Genomic DNA, 17,514 nt, shown 5'->3' with positions numbered 1-17,514 from the left:
GTGATAGAGAAGCTTCGTGAGTGGGGCAAAAGATGGGATTTGGAATATAGAGAGGGGTTAGTGGATGGATGGGCGTTTATCTCGAGGATGTTGGCAGCGGGATCAAGGGAGTAGATGGTGCTGGAGAAGAGGGAGTCGTCGGCGAGGTCGTGGCAATGGAGGAATAGGAGTGAGGGGGCATCGTTGCAATCGACAAGGATCTCGAAAATAAGGACTCAGAGGAGGGGGCCAGCGTCGAGGTCGAGAGAACCAAACTCCTGGGGGATAATGCGGCGGGCGACAACAGAGAGGACGTAAACGACATTGCCGAGCTCGAGATTCTGATAGACCCAGATACCAAGGAGAGGGGAGACGGTGGAGAGGAAGTGGCAGGGGGCACTGTAGGAGTGGACGTCGGAGCGCCATCGGGGGAGGAGGTCGGACAATAGGCCGAGATGATGGCACTGAACGAGCAAGGCCTCTTTGAAGGCCGCGACGATGGCGTAGAGGCCACGATAGCAGAGGGCGAGGCTGTACAGGCTGCGGAGTTGGAGGTGGTCGGAGATCAGCTCCAGCATATTCGCCTCCTCCTCTGCTCGACTCCCTCCTCTCTTCGCCTCCTCTTCCTCCTCCATATGAGATCTCCTCTCTCTGTCTTCTCTACCTCTGCTCGATCCCCTCTTTCCTCCACCATCTCTTCCTCCTCGTCCTCTCTGTGCATTGACTTGTCGGTAATCCGATGGTTGGACCACTGATCTATCGATCTGATGTCTTGTCTGGATCAAAATCGGTGTTGGATTTAATAACTTTGGTATATCATGCATCGTTTACGTACATTTCCTTACCATCAAGTGCCCGGGTCGGATCCAACGGTGGATTCGCGCGAAGGTGAATCCTTCTTTCGGGAAAAAGATACAATTCCGATTCCAAGTGGTAAGGAATATTCGCTTCCCTATCCAATCTCAGAGCCCTCTCTGATCTCACCTCAATCCGCACTACGGTGAAATTTACATCATCAAAGTCTCGAGCAAACTTCCCCAAAATTGAACCTACTTCCCCGTTCCAACAAATAGATCCGCCCCCAATTATTCTGACACTGGCTGATGGAAGGCAAGAGAAAATGGTGCCTCCTAAAATACGTGTCCAGGTACCGAGAAATTAAAAAAAAAAAAAAGACTTACACGACGGATATATATATATATATATATATATATATATATATATATATATATATAAACATCAAACCCTTGTCTCCTTTTACACTGATGGATGGAGAGGGAGCCTAAAAAGAGGATATAAAGAGGCCAAGCCCCCCTCCCCTCTCTCTATCTGCGTGTTTCAGCTTGCGCGTTATCGTTTCAATCTTTTGATTCTTTGTTTCTTTTCTTTTTTTCTCCTCGCTCTGGAGTCTTAGTAATTTATAGGGCGAAGCCCCCGTGAGAGGAGGCGAGCTGTCGATCGCCTGGGTTTCTGCTCTCAGATCTCAGGTTGCGAGGAAACGCTAACCCTAGAATCGAGTTGGGGTTTTCTCCGACCTATGTATATTTCTTTCCCGATCTTCATCGTCTTCCTGATTCGTTCTTTTACGGTTTCGAGTGTCAGGGTTTTAGTAGCAGGGGATAGATGAGGGGGCTAGATGGGGAGGGTGGGGTTTCCGAAAACCCAAACCCTAACGAAGATCTCAGAGGTGGTGCTGCAGGTGAGGTTTTGATTCATTTCTCGTTCATTTTCTGGACGGAAATTTTGATGGTTTCTCTTCTCGGTGTTAATCTTTTGATCTGATATCTTGGTGTGATTCGATGAATTTTGTTGTTTAATTGAGTGCTTGATGAGAAAAATTGCTTTTCTTTGCGTGTGTTTGGATGGATTTCGTGTTAGGGGCTTATAGGGTTCAGATGACTTCTTGCAAGACTGTGTAGATGTTGAATTTGGGATTATTCCGGTGATTCGAGGTTTAGGATAAATTGCTCCATCTCTAGAATTTTTGGTGTTTCCTTTTGTTTTTCTTTTCTGGTGTCTAGTAGAGTCAAAATATTATTGGGTCAACTTTGAATGTTTTGTTGATCTTTAGGACAACTTGTGTAGCGGCCACTCTTTTCCATTCATTGTCCTTACTGGTGTTGTGTTCCAGGACAACACAATCTCGGATGTTCTTTTAACTATGTCACTATCACATAGTGGTATCTGGTTCCATTTTGACGGCTCGAGCTTGATTTGTTGTTCTTGATTTCATCACTTTGTTTCTTTGTAGTTGTTGTCCATTTGGATTAGTACTTTGCTTTGAGTACCTAGTGAAACTTATTTTTAGGTTTGAGTTTCATATTATGTTTCCTGGCGTTTGATCATTTAAGTTACTTATATTATGGTCTTGTTTTCTTGTTTCCAATCATGTTTAGCCCCTGAATTATGATGTGGCATTGATCACTATGGGGCTGGGATTATTGTCTCTATATGCATTTCACGATATATAAAGATTTGATCTTTTCTATGTGTAATCTGTAGTTTCATTTTGACTGATGGAGTTCACCATCTGGATGTATGGCTGTGCTTCTTTTCATATGCTTGCAAATTTTAACTTGGTTATGTTTTTTCAATATGTAATTTGTTAATTGGCCTTTTTCCTCTCTGCAGATAATGCTCGCTTTGATGCCTCACAGTATGCATTCTTTGGTAAGGAGGTCATGGAGGAAGTTGAATTAGGGGGTTTGGAAGATGATGATGGTGATGCTGGATTTATCGGTCGTGATGATGAGGAATACCATTTTAGGTCTATCGGAGATAGAGAAGAGGTGATTTGGCTTATTTTACAGGATATACACAAGTATCTTGATGCTGAATTAGTTCATGCCTGCAAATTACTTTCCCATGTGTATTCTTGATGATAGAGAGCACACTGAGTAAACTGTCATCCCTCATATAATTGCACATGCGGCAAATGCCTTTTGAGTGTTTTTTTTTTTTTTTTTGGTTGTTTTAGTTATATGTGAAGTGCTATATCGTTATTTTGACCTAGTACAACCTGTTCATCTTTTAATTATTTCAGTAATGGACATCTAGTTTTTGGGGGCGATTTTTCACAATTTAATTGGTTCTGATATTTATTCTATAATTCACCAGCCATATGCTAGGTGACAAATTTAACATGCTTTTCTGAGTCTAACATCATGATAAATTCTCTAACCTTGAAGAAGTTGTTTATAGTGAGTTGTTAGAATCCGTAACTTTGAATGTGCATGTTATCTATATATATATTTGCTGTGCACGGTCTTTTGCTTTAGTTTGTGGTACCATGCTCTAAGTGTTTATTATATTCTATGTGCCTGTTTCTTCCTGGTTTCTTTGTATGAGTATGACATACGCATTCTGTGAGGAGCTGAGCCAGAATTCTAAATACATACTGTTCTGTTATATTTACAGGTTGAAGGTTTGGGGTCTCTATCTGATATAGATGATCTTACAAGCACTTTTGAAAAGGTGGGTTTTTCAATATACCTGCTTGATTACTTGCAACTTGTGGGGTCCTGTGCAAATCTGGTTATCTATAAAGAGTTTTTCTTCATCATGTATACTTATGGTTGTCATTGTTATTTTCTGCCATGATTTTTGTTTTCCCCAAAAAACAACCATCTTGCAGACAGTTTTAAGCCAGCTCATGTGTTTTATCTCCTGTTTTCAATGTTATCATTCAATTGGTAATGAGAATCTCTTGTAGTTCTTCATATATCTCATCATGTTATATATCTGGAATATATTCATTAGCTCAAATATGGCCATCTTTATAATTTATTTTTTGTTTCTATACTCACTTTTCCTAGGGTACTCCTGTAAGCAATTGTGAAATGCGATCAACAATATGGTTCAGTGCAGCAGGCTACAACTAGTCATGCCCTTCCAATGGCCTGGTGCTTAGCCATTTGCTTAGGATTGACTGTTTAATATTTATTAATATATGGCTTTGATGTGAGCCTTTCTTTGATTCTTTTTGCCTGCATTCAACCAACATTTCTACCTTGCAATATGTTGCTATTGGTTCAGGTTATTTTTCATGGTTCTCATCACTTGTGAGCTGTGAATATGTTGAGAGAAGCGGCTGACATAGGCTAAAACAATTGCATGGTTGGCCCAAACTAGTCCAGTTTACACAGTTAAGTAGCGCAGGTTAGGCATTATGAGGGACAATAGTGCCTATGTCTATGGTTTATTGCTTGATAGGTCATATCATAGAGTTGAATAATATGTATTTGCTTTCTTTCAAATATTATGAGACATGTATGTTTTTCTTTATTAGTTAAATAATCAAAACTTAGACATGACTTCATTAGTTGTTCCTCCTCCAACTTTTTGTTGATTATTCGTCATTTGGTAGAGGTGATTCTCCGTAAGCTTGGATATTATTGTTGTGTTGTTTGTGTGGGGAACATGTCATTTTATGACATAAAGGGTCATGCTATGCTAGTATAGGCCTGCAAATGAATGTTAATTGCTTTTTTTTTTAAAATTCTCTACATTTCTCATGTGATTTGTATTAGTGCAAATTTGGGTTATTGGATATACTGCAAAATCATGATAGATCTAGATTTTTCATGTTATTTGAAGTTACTAATCATTATGTTGCAATGCGAGGTGCTTGGTTGTGCGCTAAAACTTCAAAAGGACCTGATATCATTAAATTGAAACTTTTGAGTAGAATTGTCCAAATTCATGGTTTGCGCTTCTTTGTTATGTTCAGTTTTCTCAATTTTTCTAATTTTTCTTTTAACAGCCAGAGACTCCTGAAGCTTCTCAATTTTTAGAATCTAAAAAAAATTCAAATTTAGGAAGAGGATAAAATCATGATTTTAGAACAAACAAATTTCCAATTGCAGCCTTAATTTCTGGTTATATTTATATATTTGAGTTTTTAATAGTTTTAGCTTTTAAATAAGATTTACCTGCATATCCAGTGAAATTGTATTTCATGTACTTTTATAGGATAATATTAATCAATGATGGGGATTCTGCTTTGACTACTGATCAAGTGTGCTCCTGCAATGTTGCATGCATACCCTGTTAGTGGCTTATTTCATCAATTCATGTAAGCTTTAGGAGTGCATATTATGATTCATTTCATCGAGGAGTTTTGCTATTCCAGTGCTAATCTAAATTTGAATTTCTAGGAATTTAACGAACACGCATAAGTCATGAGTGCTGGAACTTAGTATGGCAGAGTTCTTAGCTACTTATGCAACTGCAGAACTCGTCACAAACAAATCTTTCTAAGAAGTAACTGATGCTACATGGGATCAATTTGGACGTTGAAATTCCTGCCAGATGGTGACAATGATTCCAGACATTGTTTAATGTCATTCTTGCTAGGTTCAGAAGCTCCGAACTATGTGCTTTCTATTGCACATATGAGGCTTCAATCATTTATTTTAAGCAATTATTCAGTTGGAAAAATGCTGAATAACCACAATTGTCAACCAAGATTTTATTGGAAAATTCCCAATGCCTCTACACCATGAGGCTTTCTGGTTTGAAAAGATTGGCACTCTTCATCCTATACTTGTTCATATATCCAAGTCTTAGAAAACTTTCTTGAATTCAACAATTTGTTTACAATCTTTTACTCTAGTGGTTATCACTATTTGTTGAAAACAGTATTCTCTGAAACTTGGGGAAGTTCTCAGCTTTTTACATCCAATTTTGAAGTGTATCTGAAGCTGCATTCTTCCTAGGTAGTTTTGCTAATGTATTATTCATCTGTCAAATATGGTACACCGCTTCACCTATTTGGCTATAGTGACCTTCATTACTCCACATACACTTGTGAAATGGCAGGTCACCAACTGGAAGATTTTAATTATAGAAACTTACTAGTGCATATTCCCATCAGTTGAATTTCCAATATCATTTCTATGAACAACTGAAAAACTACGGTGTTTTATCTTTTATTTTTTCATTTCTGTTGTGCAAGCCAATAAGCTTGCTGCTTGCATTTAGCAATTCCGCTGCATGTGTGATACTGTTATTGGTTTTTATGTTTGATGTACTCTAATCATGACTGTACTGCTAGTGAAGTGTTCTGTACTGATGTTTTTCATCTTGTTATCAGTTGAACAGAACTATTAGTGACCCAAGGAATGCTGGGGTTATTGGTGATAGAGGATCTTTTTCCAGAGAAAGTGAGTAATCTTGTTACACAGTCTCTTTATGATTCAATTAAGCATATTTATAACAGCAGAATTGGTCTGTGAAGCCTGTAGCTAGGCCTGATGGGAATGTCAATATTGTTCTTTATTTTTGTTGGATGTTGCCAAAACCATCGAGATGTAATTTCTAAATGAATTTTTATTATCCTTCTAGTTTTTTAGACTGCAGTAGTGCATTCAACCTATATTAGTTGGTTATGATACCATATTTTCTGAGAAACTTCATCAAAAAGGTTGTATGAGAATTTTTTTTTCTGTGCAAAAACATCATAGTACTTTATAGTGTGATAGAGATGAACCTTTTCAGTTGTAGAATATAAAATTGAATGCATGTATGTTTCCATGGAAAAAAAATAATTTTTGTGTGCAGTAAATTTCACGGAACTTTGCAGGTTTCTGAGGGATATATCATGTCTGTTATATTATTTCAAGAATACCTATCATATTGATATCAGAGTTTATATGTTATTCTAATATTAGTACATGGTAGAGGCACATGATGCCATGTGCATGATGTGTTGCCATGCCAAGATGCATTAGTGGAATAAAAGGAAACCTGATATCTTAATGAAGTTTGAAAAGTGAGGTGGAAGTGGGAAGGCTTTGGGGGGGGGGGGAGGTGCGGGGAAGGGGCTTCACATGTGAATGTTATATGAAAAAACTTTTCGAAAAGTTGGGTTAGGTCAATGGCCAGCGAAGTAATGGTGGAATAAGTCTAAATGGTCTGAAACCAATTGTAAACAAGTTAAGGACCTAAAGGAAGGAGCAAGAAGAATGATGTCTAGGAAGGTGGAATGGGTGTGCATGTAACTATGTCAATCATGGGCTATCATATTTTGTATTCCAAAATTTTTAGTACAAACAAACCAGATAATGCTTTTTCAACTTTTACTTAAATCTCTGCTTTGTAAGCATGAACATAAAGTAATCCAGCTATGTATCACACCTTAGATAATCTTATAATTCCTAATTTTGTTTCCAGAAAGCATGGCTCATAAGTTCTTTTTTTTTTTTGGTGTCAAATTTAGATCTCTTCATCCTTGTAGGTTTTAAAGTTACAAGTTAATTTTAACATAGAATGGTGATAATGAACTGGTAAATGACCCTCTGGTCACACCTTTCCTGCAATTGGAGATCCTAGATTTGGAACTTGGGAGGTGCATCCACAGGCATTTGGACCTGTACAAGTACATTGTGTGGGTCTTCCATCTGATTCTGTCTCTCTCCCCTCTTTCTCAAGAAAAAAGTTTCTAAAATATGCTCGATTATTACATTGAGTTAGCATTTTTTGCGTGTACAGCCTAATCCCTTGTTCAGTTACATTATACTATCAGAAAACCTGTCACTTCATATAATTCTCATTTTGGACTCTCAACACAAAGACTTGAACATGCTGTGCATTTCTTTCAATATTATTAGATAAAATACCAAGTACTGTTAGGAGTTTTGGTAAAAAATAATACGGAATTTCTTTGATCTGTGAGGGCAACAATGAGAATATAAATTTCCTTCTTCATTCACTCCATCTTGAAATACTGTCAGCACAATTAAAATGGTATGCTTTGATCTACCTGGATCCATTAGTTGGTGACCTAAAATTCTTAGCTTATGAGCATCTACTATCTTGCAATGAGAATCTTAGGGCCCGTTTGGTTGGGGTTAATCTGGTATGAGAAAATAAACTCCATTTCCAATTACTATGTTTGGTGTGAAAAATGGAAGAGAGAGATAGTTAAAAAAAAAATTGATGGGTCCCATGTTTATATTTTGGAGAGAGAAGATAAAGCAAATACCATGGGGGGTTGGTATTTGGTAAATGGTAAAAAAATTAGTGGATCTCATGTTTATTTTCTGGAGAGAAGGTACAATAAATATCATGGGGGGTTGGTATTTGGTAAATGGTAAAAAAATTAGTGGATCTCATGTTTATTTTCTGGAGAGAAGGTACAATAAATATCATGGGGGGTTGGTATTTGGTAAATTTTCAAGTAGTCGTAATCCATATTTGACAAAAATACCCTCAATGAGACATTGATGACAATGAAAAGAAAATATCGAGAAGGATAAAGTTTAGAAAATATAGTACATATGCCATCATTGAATTTGTTTTGATGTCTTGCCAGATTCATTCAATAAAGAGCTTTTGCAAAAAAATAAAGATGTTAAATGACATTATACAAAGGGCTATGTGATTATAGTCATTTTATAAAAATTGATTAGAAATGACAATGCTATCCCGATATTAAAAAATTATTTTGTGTTGATTGGCATATTTGTAAATTTGGCCATATTTCTATATAGAATTACCTCTAACCAAGTGTAATCTTTTTTCAGTGTCATTTTCTGGAGTAATTTTTCCACCAACCAAATGTAGCAGAAATTATTTTTTTTCCACAATTATTTTTCGAGATAAATGCTTCCCATGAATCGTCAGATTATCCGATAATTTGACATACCCCAACCAAATGGACTCTTACCCTTTTGGAGTTCTGTGATCCTTATGGAGCCAAGAACATGTCTATAACCATTGTCTAAACTTTGTAAGGGCATTGAACGTTCACTTCATTGAACACTATTTTGAATGGCTACAAGATTGATTTGGTCATATGGAAGGCTGTGAGAGACCTCATTTTGCCTTTTTGAGTTACATGGTCATTGTACGATTGAACAACTGTTCATCACTCTCTTATCTCCAAGGAGTTCAGGTGATTTTAAGCCTTCAATCAGACTGTTAAATAATTTTTCAACTAGAATTTAGATAGAAGCCACATTGCATGTAGTATACAACTAACTAGTAAACTCGGTAATTTCACAAACTGATCGGTACTTTTAGATCAATATGGGGCATCACATTGAGGTATATGAAATGTCATAGGAATACAGAAGAAAAGTTTTGTGATGGAAGGAATGCACACCTTTCAGTCTTATGGTTTTATTATAATGAGCAGCTTATTGTTAGAACAGAGTTGATGCAAGGATGGCAGAAAACAAAAAAAAAAAAAAAATCAAATGATTGCTTGTTAGATAGTATATTAGGTGCTATGCTTTTGTTAACTAGAATAACAATAATAAATCTTAAAAACTGAATGCAGTAGAGGAAGAACAAGAAGAAGAAAGAAAGGGAATAAATGAGAGTCTTGGGAGGGAACAGCTGCACTTAGCCGTTTTCTTAGTTCTATTCAAATTAGTTTCTTATTGATAGAAGAAAAAGCTAGGTCAAGTGTAGGTAGGGAAATGTCCTTTTTTCTCACTTCTTGGAAATTGGAAATAAATTTTAGATGAAATAGAAACACAAAATATCAATTATTTCATGTTATATGGTAAATTAGATATTAATAGTAATACTTGATAATTATATTAATATGCAAACATTTAAACATTGCATGCATTGAGTACTCAAAGCCATTGCAAAACTATCATTTTAAATGATTAAGCATAGCAGATGGTTGTTTTGATGTGCAAACCGATGCACAAATAGATTACTCATTGAACTAAATGTGTGCTTAATATTTACATGTGTGGTAAAATGGATCAGCACCTAGTTTCTTCTGAAAGGGCTTTTGAAACTCTTAAGCAGATATTCCTGATAGCCTTGGTAAGAAATGAGTTTCACTTGTTTAAAAAGAGTTGAGTGCAGGTTTGGTGTGTGTATAGGATCGAAAATACAAGTGCATGCGAGTAAAGGAAGCTATTGTATTTGATTATGATAACTTCAATCTTTTAAATGATCCCCACTGTAAAATGTTCCTTGTATTTGAGACTTATAAATTATGCTATGATTAACTGGTTGAAATTTCTGTTTCTTTAGAATCTAGATCCAAATGTTATTGGTTGAGCTGCCAAACAATGACACTTTAATTTTCTTCTAATATCCAAAAGCAAAGTCAAGCCTAAATTCAAAAAGGCTTCCAGCTGCCATAATGTAATAATATAATGAAAGTGAAAATTGTATTCGATATTTAATCTGTGAGCTTCAATGTTCATCTTGTTTGAAATTGTGCAAACTTCAGAGAAAGGAGCCAAACAACACATTTCAAATGAAGCATGCTATGTCTGAATGAACTATGCATTTGAAATCATTATTAGAATCAACCAATCATGCTGTTGTAACTTTGTATACATTACACATAATTTTCAGGCACACAAAATAACTTGCACCCTACTAAATCTTCTTGTGTTTATGTAAAATTTTCATTGTGAGACAAAGATGCTTAACTTTTTTCTTTAGGCAATCCATGTATATAAAAAACTGCAATCATCTTTAGTATTTCATGTAATATATGGTGTTTTAGGTACATAAACCACTCAAATGTGTGTCTTTGCTGTACTCAGATCTTGTAATTTTACTTGATCCAGCCTGATCCAACCAGGTTGGGCTCTAGTTAAGTTTATGGAAATTTAGCTTCCCTAAATCATTCTAACATTGAATATCAAGCAGGCTGAGTTTGCTTCAACTATCATGGTTTGTTTCTAGATATAGGATTTTGTGATTCAATGGATCTAGATCAGGCTTTGGTTGCTACATTAAATCTTGGTTTCCCTCACATGCTTCTTGGTTTTTCCTGTAACATCCATCACAATTGAAGGGAAAGAAAACCTGCTAATAAAGCTTCCAGTCCAAAGCGTTATTTGCAGTACCTTAGGTAGGGGACCTAGGGGTTATTTAGATGCATGAAATATCTGTGCTCTACCTAACATTTCTTGATGAACAAGTAATACCTTATGATCCACTTAATGGTTAGGCAACAAACCTATACAAAAAAATGTTATTTTTGTTTTTTTAGCATTTTAGATGTTGTGGACATGATAGATGTGTGGATTCTCTATTCAAACAGCTTGACTGCAAATTTGAGAGTCGATCTAGTGGACTGCAAATTTGAATATCAAGCAGGCTGAGTTTGCTTCAACTATCATGGTTTGTTTCTAGATATAGGATTTTGTGATTCAATGGATCTAGATCAGGCTTTGGTTGCTACATTAAATCTTGGTTTCCCTCACATGCTTCTTGGTTTTTCCTGTAACATCCATCACAACTGAAGGGAAAGAAAACCTGCTAATAAAGCTTCCAGTCCAAAGTGTTATTTGCAGTACCTTAGGTAGGGGACCTAGGGGTTATTTAGATGCATGAAATATCTGTGCTCTACCTAACATTTCTGGATGAACAAGTAATACCTTATGATCCACTTAATGGTTAGGCAACAAACCTATACAAAAAAATGTTATTTTTGTTTTTTTAGCATTTTAGATGTTGTGGACATGATAGATGTGTGGATTCTCTATTCAAACAGCTTGTCTTTCCTATTACATTGATATGCCATGTGGCATTGTACGGTTGATCCATCATTATAGAAAGTCATTTTTTTGATTCTTAAGCATAAATTGTTACTAGTGCCTTGTTTTCAGTTATGTTTAATTAATTATCCATCAATACTGGCATTGTATATAATTATTTTGCTTTTGTGATAATTAGTCCCTGCCCCTTGAAACTTTGTTCATTGCTCCAGTTTGGAGTACATTGATGCTTTAGTTTAACTGATTAGCATATTTAAAATTTTATGATGCATGATCTGAATCTTGTGATCTAGATCAAATGGCACTAAAGAATCCAGTTCTTATCCTGGGATCAGGATTGGGCATGATCATAAAATTTTGAATCCATATTATAGATTATGCGGTCCTTGGAATGATAGGGTCCAACTTCATCATGTTGATTACATATCAAATTATGCTGCAGTCCAATTTGTATATTTTATCCGAGGACTTGTTTTTTAGGATTATTTATCCATCACTATTAAACCCCCAAGCACACAAATTAACAGCCTGTTAGTGTCTCTGACTTGTTTTGTCGAATTAATAGACTACCACAACTTCAGTGAATATCTCATTGATTGTTATGGAAGTTCGATGATTTACCTCTTGTTTTTTTTTTTTTTTTTTTGTGCTTCCAATATTGTTTAATCCGAAATTTGAGGCTCAAGCCCAATCCATGGATTTTTGCTCAGCTGAGCTGTAACAAGCTCTGGTCATGAGGCCTAGGCCTGGCCATGTCCCATTAGCAGCCCTGGTGTGCATGCATGCACATCAGCGCATATAAGGATGGATATAACATCTCCACAAAATAAAAGTTAATAATTTTTTCAAATAATACTTATGCAGGTTTATATCTGAATAGGGTTTATGGTGGGATAAATTTTTTGCATGACATTAATTTAAATAACTATATTGCAAAGTTTTTTCTGCTTCACTCAAAACCAGCAGAGGAGATTTCAAGGACTTGAAAAAAGGATGGGAATATAGGTGGATGCAACTACATTACAATTAGAATAGATCCATAAATGGAGAGAAATGTAAGTGTTGTGACATTGGTGTGCATTTGTGACGTTCCAGGGACATTGCAATGCAGAATTTTCAGAAGCTTTTTGGTTTTTTGTACACCTGTAAATAATAGTGGGATGGTATGGATGAGGGGCTTTGACTGTTTGATCTCCAAGATTTAACTTATCTTTGGAAATTTGCAGTACTCTATATATGGTAACATTTTTGCTACTTATTGAGAAGGGCAAGTCTATGTGGTGTTTGTGATGAACAAATTTGATCCATACGACCTGGAAGAAAGGGTCTTGAATTGGTTAATAGATGTACCATTTATCTGTGAGGTGGTTCAAATGTTACGTATTATATTCTCTCCTTTTGTTTCATAAGATTGTAGAGTTTTATTTATTAATTGTTTGTCTGTTTGTTTTTACCTGCAAAAGAACCTTAATGAAGGCATGCTTGCAAGCGAAAAACTTGTAGTTGAATTTCTTCTGGCAAAAAAGGTTTAACCTGAGGATTGGCAAGTTGAGAAGTGAAAATTTCTCAGTCGAGGTTGCAATTTCCCTTCTTGGGTCATTTTTCTTTTCTATTCTGTCCATTTTCAGCATTCAGATCCAAAATTTTATAAAAACTCAATAAAATTCTTGCAGAAAATAAGGGAAGTGAGCTTAAAGGTGCTTATCATATTGATGGTGATGGGTTTGTTGGAAGAGGGATGTCTTTTGTCTTATAATGTTGGACAAGCAAACCTTTGTTATCTAGGAGAATTACTCTAGCTTTTACAGATATCACACAAAAGCCGTCTTTTAGAATTCTATATTGGCATATGCTATGTGGCACAAATAAAATTTTATACACAGTGAACATGCTATATTTATGTATACGTATATATTCCAAATTTACTCGTGTTCAAGATTCACCGTACCAGTGTGTATTGCCTCATTCTAGGCGTACGTACTGCACTGATACAGAATTGAGACTTGATATGGGGGATGTACTGGGTCTTGGTACTAGGGGTGAAAGTGGTATGGATAATATCTGTTTGGATTGGTTTTCATATCCAAATTTGGACATGGATAGAAATTTGAGGATCCGACTAATATCTGTATTCGGATCTATATCCGTCAAAGAAAAATGGATATGGATATGGATGGACAATTATCCGATCCATATCTCAATATCCAAGTCTACCTGTAACCCTATATAATTTTATATAGCACTTATTAATTTTTAAAAGAAATATACAATAATATAAATATGATATTAACTTGATTTATCATCTATTTAGCAATATCTTTGATTCTATAGTCATAAAGTTTAATTATCTAACTTATATCCATAATTATATCCATACTTCTAGTATTCGAATTGTATCTGTATTCGTTTAAAATAAATACGGATATGAATTTTTGCATCTAAATAATATTCATATTCATATTTGTATTCATCAGACAAAACAAATATGGATATGGATATGCTGGTATCCAATCTGTATCCGATCCGGTTTCAGCAATACTTGATACACCGAACCAACCTCATACTTCATATTCCGACATTATATTAGCATGGTACTGATATGTGGTCTGGTACCAAGATTGTGGAGCTTGCTTTTGTTTGTGTAAAATTATTGGTTAATGATGCATCTCTCAAGATAAATTGGTTTTTATGTTCTGCTGCCTTGCTGAATATTGTATGTTGTTTCTCAGGTTCTTCAACTGCAGATTGGACACAGGAGGCAGATTCTTCAAACTGGATTGATCAGAATATACTAGATGCTGAAAATTATCAGGAGGGTAAACGATGGTGGTCACAGCCACATCCTTCATCATCTCGGCTTTCGGAATCTAAACCCCTGTACAGAACATCCTCATATCCTCAACAACCACAACACGCCAGTGAACCAATTCTTGCACCTAAATCATCTTTCACATCCTACCCTCCACCTGGTGGACGATCTCAGATTTCATCAAACCTCACACGTCATGCAAGCATTCCATCCCTTAGTGCTGGGCTTCAGATGACTCCAAATCTGTCTCCTTTTTCTGGTCCTCAGCTTCATTTGGCGGGACTATTGCATGGACTGCACTATGGTGGAAGCATGTCTCAGTTTGCCTCTCCAGGCCTCACAATTAATAGCCGGTCGCAGAATCACTGGTTGAATCAAGCTACCCTTTTTGCAGGGGAACATCCAAATCTGTTGCCTAACTTCCTACAGCAACATTTGCCACAGCCAAATGGCTTAATGCCTTCACAGCTACTTTCACAGCAGCAACAGCAGAGACTGCAACAGGTCCAGCCATCTCTGCCCCAATTATCTCGCTTGCAGTCTCCCTTATTCAACTCTCATCCTCCTCCACAAATAAGGAATAAGCTTGATGCAGTTCTTAGTATGTCTGACTTGAGAGATCAGAGGGCCAAGCCATCACAAAGGGGAAAACAGAACATGCGATTTTCTCAACAGTCGTCTGATACCAGCAGCCAGAAGGGTGATAATGGGTGGCCACAGTTTAGGTCCAAGTACATGTCAGCTGAAGAGATTGAAAGCATTTTGAGAATGCAGCATGCTGCAACTCACAGCAATGATCCTTATATAGACGATTACTACCACCAAGCTTGTCTTGCAAAAAAGTCTGCTGGTTCAAGATTGAAGCACCATTTCTGCCCGACATTTGTTAGGGATCTGCCTTCTCGGGCACGAGCTAATAATGAGCCGCATGCATTCCTTCAGGTTGATGCACTTGGGAGGGTTCCGTTTTCTTCCATTCGTAGGCCCCGCCCTCTCCTTGAAGTTGATCCACCTTCAGCCTTGGGTGATGGCATTCATGAACAGAAATCTTCAGTAAAGCCCCTTGAACAAGAGCCAATGCTGGCAGCTAGAATCACCATCGAAGATGGCCTTTCCCTCCTCCTCGATGTAGACGATGTTGACCGGATGTTACAATTTAGCCAACCACCAGAGGGTGGCTTCCAACTGAGACGCAGGCGTCAGGTCCTCCTGGAAGGCCTTGCAGCATCTCTTGAGCTTGTCGATCCACTTGGCCCAGGTAAAGGTGGTCATTCAGTTGGGCTTGCCCCAAAAGATGATCTTGTGTTTCTACGCTTAGCATCTCTGCCGAAGGGCCGGAAGCTCCTGTCACGCTACCTTCAGCTTCTTATTCCTGGAAGTGAACTCACTCGGATAGTCTGCATGGCCATTTTCCGGCACCTACGTTTTTTGTTTGGTGGTTTGCCATCAGATTATAGTGCTGCAGAAACGACATTGAATCTTGCCAAGATTGTTTCTTCATGTGTGCGCAGTATGGAGCTTAGTGCACTGAGTGCTTGCCTTGCTGCTGTGGTTTGCTCATCTGAACAGCCACCACTTCGCCCACTTGGAAGTTCAGCTGGTGATGGAGCATCCATAATTATAAAATCTGTTCTTGACCTAGCAACAGAACTTTTGACAGGCTCCCATGCTGCAAGCAACTACAGCATGTCTAACCGAGCTCTTTGGCAAGCATCGTTTGATGCCTTTTTTGGGCTTCTCACAAAGTACTGTCTGAGTAAATATGACAGTATAATGCAAATGTTGCTCATGCAGGCACCAAACACTTCAATTATTGGGTCTGAAGCAGCGAGAGCTATAAGCAGGGAGATGCCAGTGGAACTGCTGCGTGCAAGCCTTCCTCATACAAATGAGCACCAGCGCCAGATGTTGCTTGATTTTGCCCAGAGATCAATGCCTGTAACTGGTTTTAGTGCCCATGGAGGTGGCAGTGGTCCTGTAACCTCTGAATCAGTTCCTGGCTAATGCAGCTGGATGGATAAGTTAATAGTTTGATAAGAGCATGTTGTTTGTGATTTATCCCAACATTTCTACGTATCACGCATTCGTGGCCCTCTTAACACCAAAACACGGTGATGTCACGTGGAACATAAGCACAGGAGGCTGTGAACATTTGTGGAAGTCAGGTAAAGTGCTCAGTCATAGCTTCTCTCCTATTTTGTTGGGTCATAATGTCAACTTTTACTGTCCCAGAGAACACATACTAGTCCCTGCATATTTGTATTCTATTAGTGCTTTGTGGGAGTTGTCTGGAAGTTTTCTGTCTGCCGGGGAGCTTAATTTTGGTGCTCTTTATTGGAACTCCAGACAAATGTACTGGGAATAGTAAGTTGTACAGGTTCTGTTACTGGTAGCCTTCCCTTAATCTCTGTTCTTTTGAGAGAGATGGGAAGTGTGCACAAGGTAGTTCTTTTATGCATGCTTTGGTTTGGTGAGAGAGCTTCTCTTAGCTTGTGTAGCCTGGAGCCATGGTTGTCGCATGCACTCGGGATCTGCAAGGTTTGTTTTTTGTCCTCTTTTCCTCATTCCATCTTATGAATGTGACTGCTAAACTTTTTTTTTTTTTTCCTTTTTTAAGTTCTGGATATTCAACTATATTTTAGCATGGAAGCAGCATGTATCGTTTCAAATTGTTTGCTCTGATTGGTTACTGCCATTCAAGAAAGTGGTTCTGTAATTCATAGTATTCATGGTGGGGGCCTATATGATCCGATTTTTATGGATTATTAGGTGGTGGGCTTTTGAAGATTCAGTGTGGATGAATATATTTGTATCCAAACTCCAGATGTAGGTCCAACTGTATAATTTCGTGAGGATGATGTGATGCGAGCATATTGGGTAATGAGCTCTTTTTGAAATCGTAGATTAGAATCAATAAATATCTAGCTATATCTGTCAGGTCACTCTGTATGGCAAATGCATTTGAAAATGTGAAGCACTCGGCTGATGCTGCAGTTTGTGCTAATGGTAGTAAAGATGATTGAATCTAACAAGAATATATTGATCATTAAAAGGCATCCCTTCAATGGTTGGCTATCTTGTTGTCTAGTTGGTTATCCTTGATGATAACTGTGTTGTGAGGGTACCATGAGGTGTTGTAAAAGTTTGCCAAATGTTAAATCGCCTGCTGTGATGATTCATCTAGAAAAGTACGGTTAGATGTGTGTTGTCTTGGATGGCAAGCACAAGATTGGCAAAAGGTGT

At 37.4% G+C, this 17,514-nt stretch overlaps 1 protein-coding gene across 2 annotated transcripts; it reads left to right on the top strand.

Annotated features, from left to right (window-relative positions):
* The first annotated feature begins 1,226 nt into the window (after positions 1–1,226).
* LOC105046771 (protein PAT1 homolog 1) lies at positions 1,227–16,745 on the top strand. Of its 2 annotated transcripts, none has more exons than XM_010925483.4 (6): positions 1,227–1,466; positions 1,582–1,678; positions 2,611–2,768; positions 3,397–3,453; positions 6,074–6,143; positions 14,192–16,745. In XM_010925483.4, exons 2-6 carry the CDS (start codon positions 1,603–1,605, stop codon positions 16,273–16,275), a joined length of 2,445 nt encoding a protein of 814 aa, XP_010923785.1. In that variant the 5' UTR covers positions 1,227–1,466; positions 1,582–1,602; the 3' UTR covers positions 16,276–16,745. The 2 variants fall into 2 exon arrangements, with proteins under 2 accessions (XP_010923785.1, XP_010923784.1); XM_010925482.4 differs by having other exon boundaries at positions 1,227–1,496.
* Positions 16,746–17,514: the final 769 nt, after the last annotated feature.

Source organism: Elaeis guineensis, chromosome 6 (assembly GCF_000442705.2).
Source record: "Elaeis guineensis isolate ETL-2024a chromosome 6, EG11, whole genome shotgun sequence".
NCBI lineage: Eukaryota > Viridiplantae > Streptophyta > Magnoliopsida > Arecales > Arecaceae > Elaeis > Elaeis guineensis.
The sequence above is the reverse complement of the archived record's forward strand: the minus strand, read 5'-3'. Positions and strand labels throughout refer to the sequence as shown.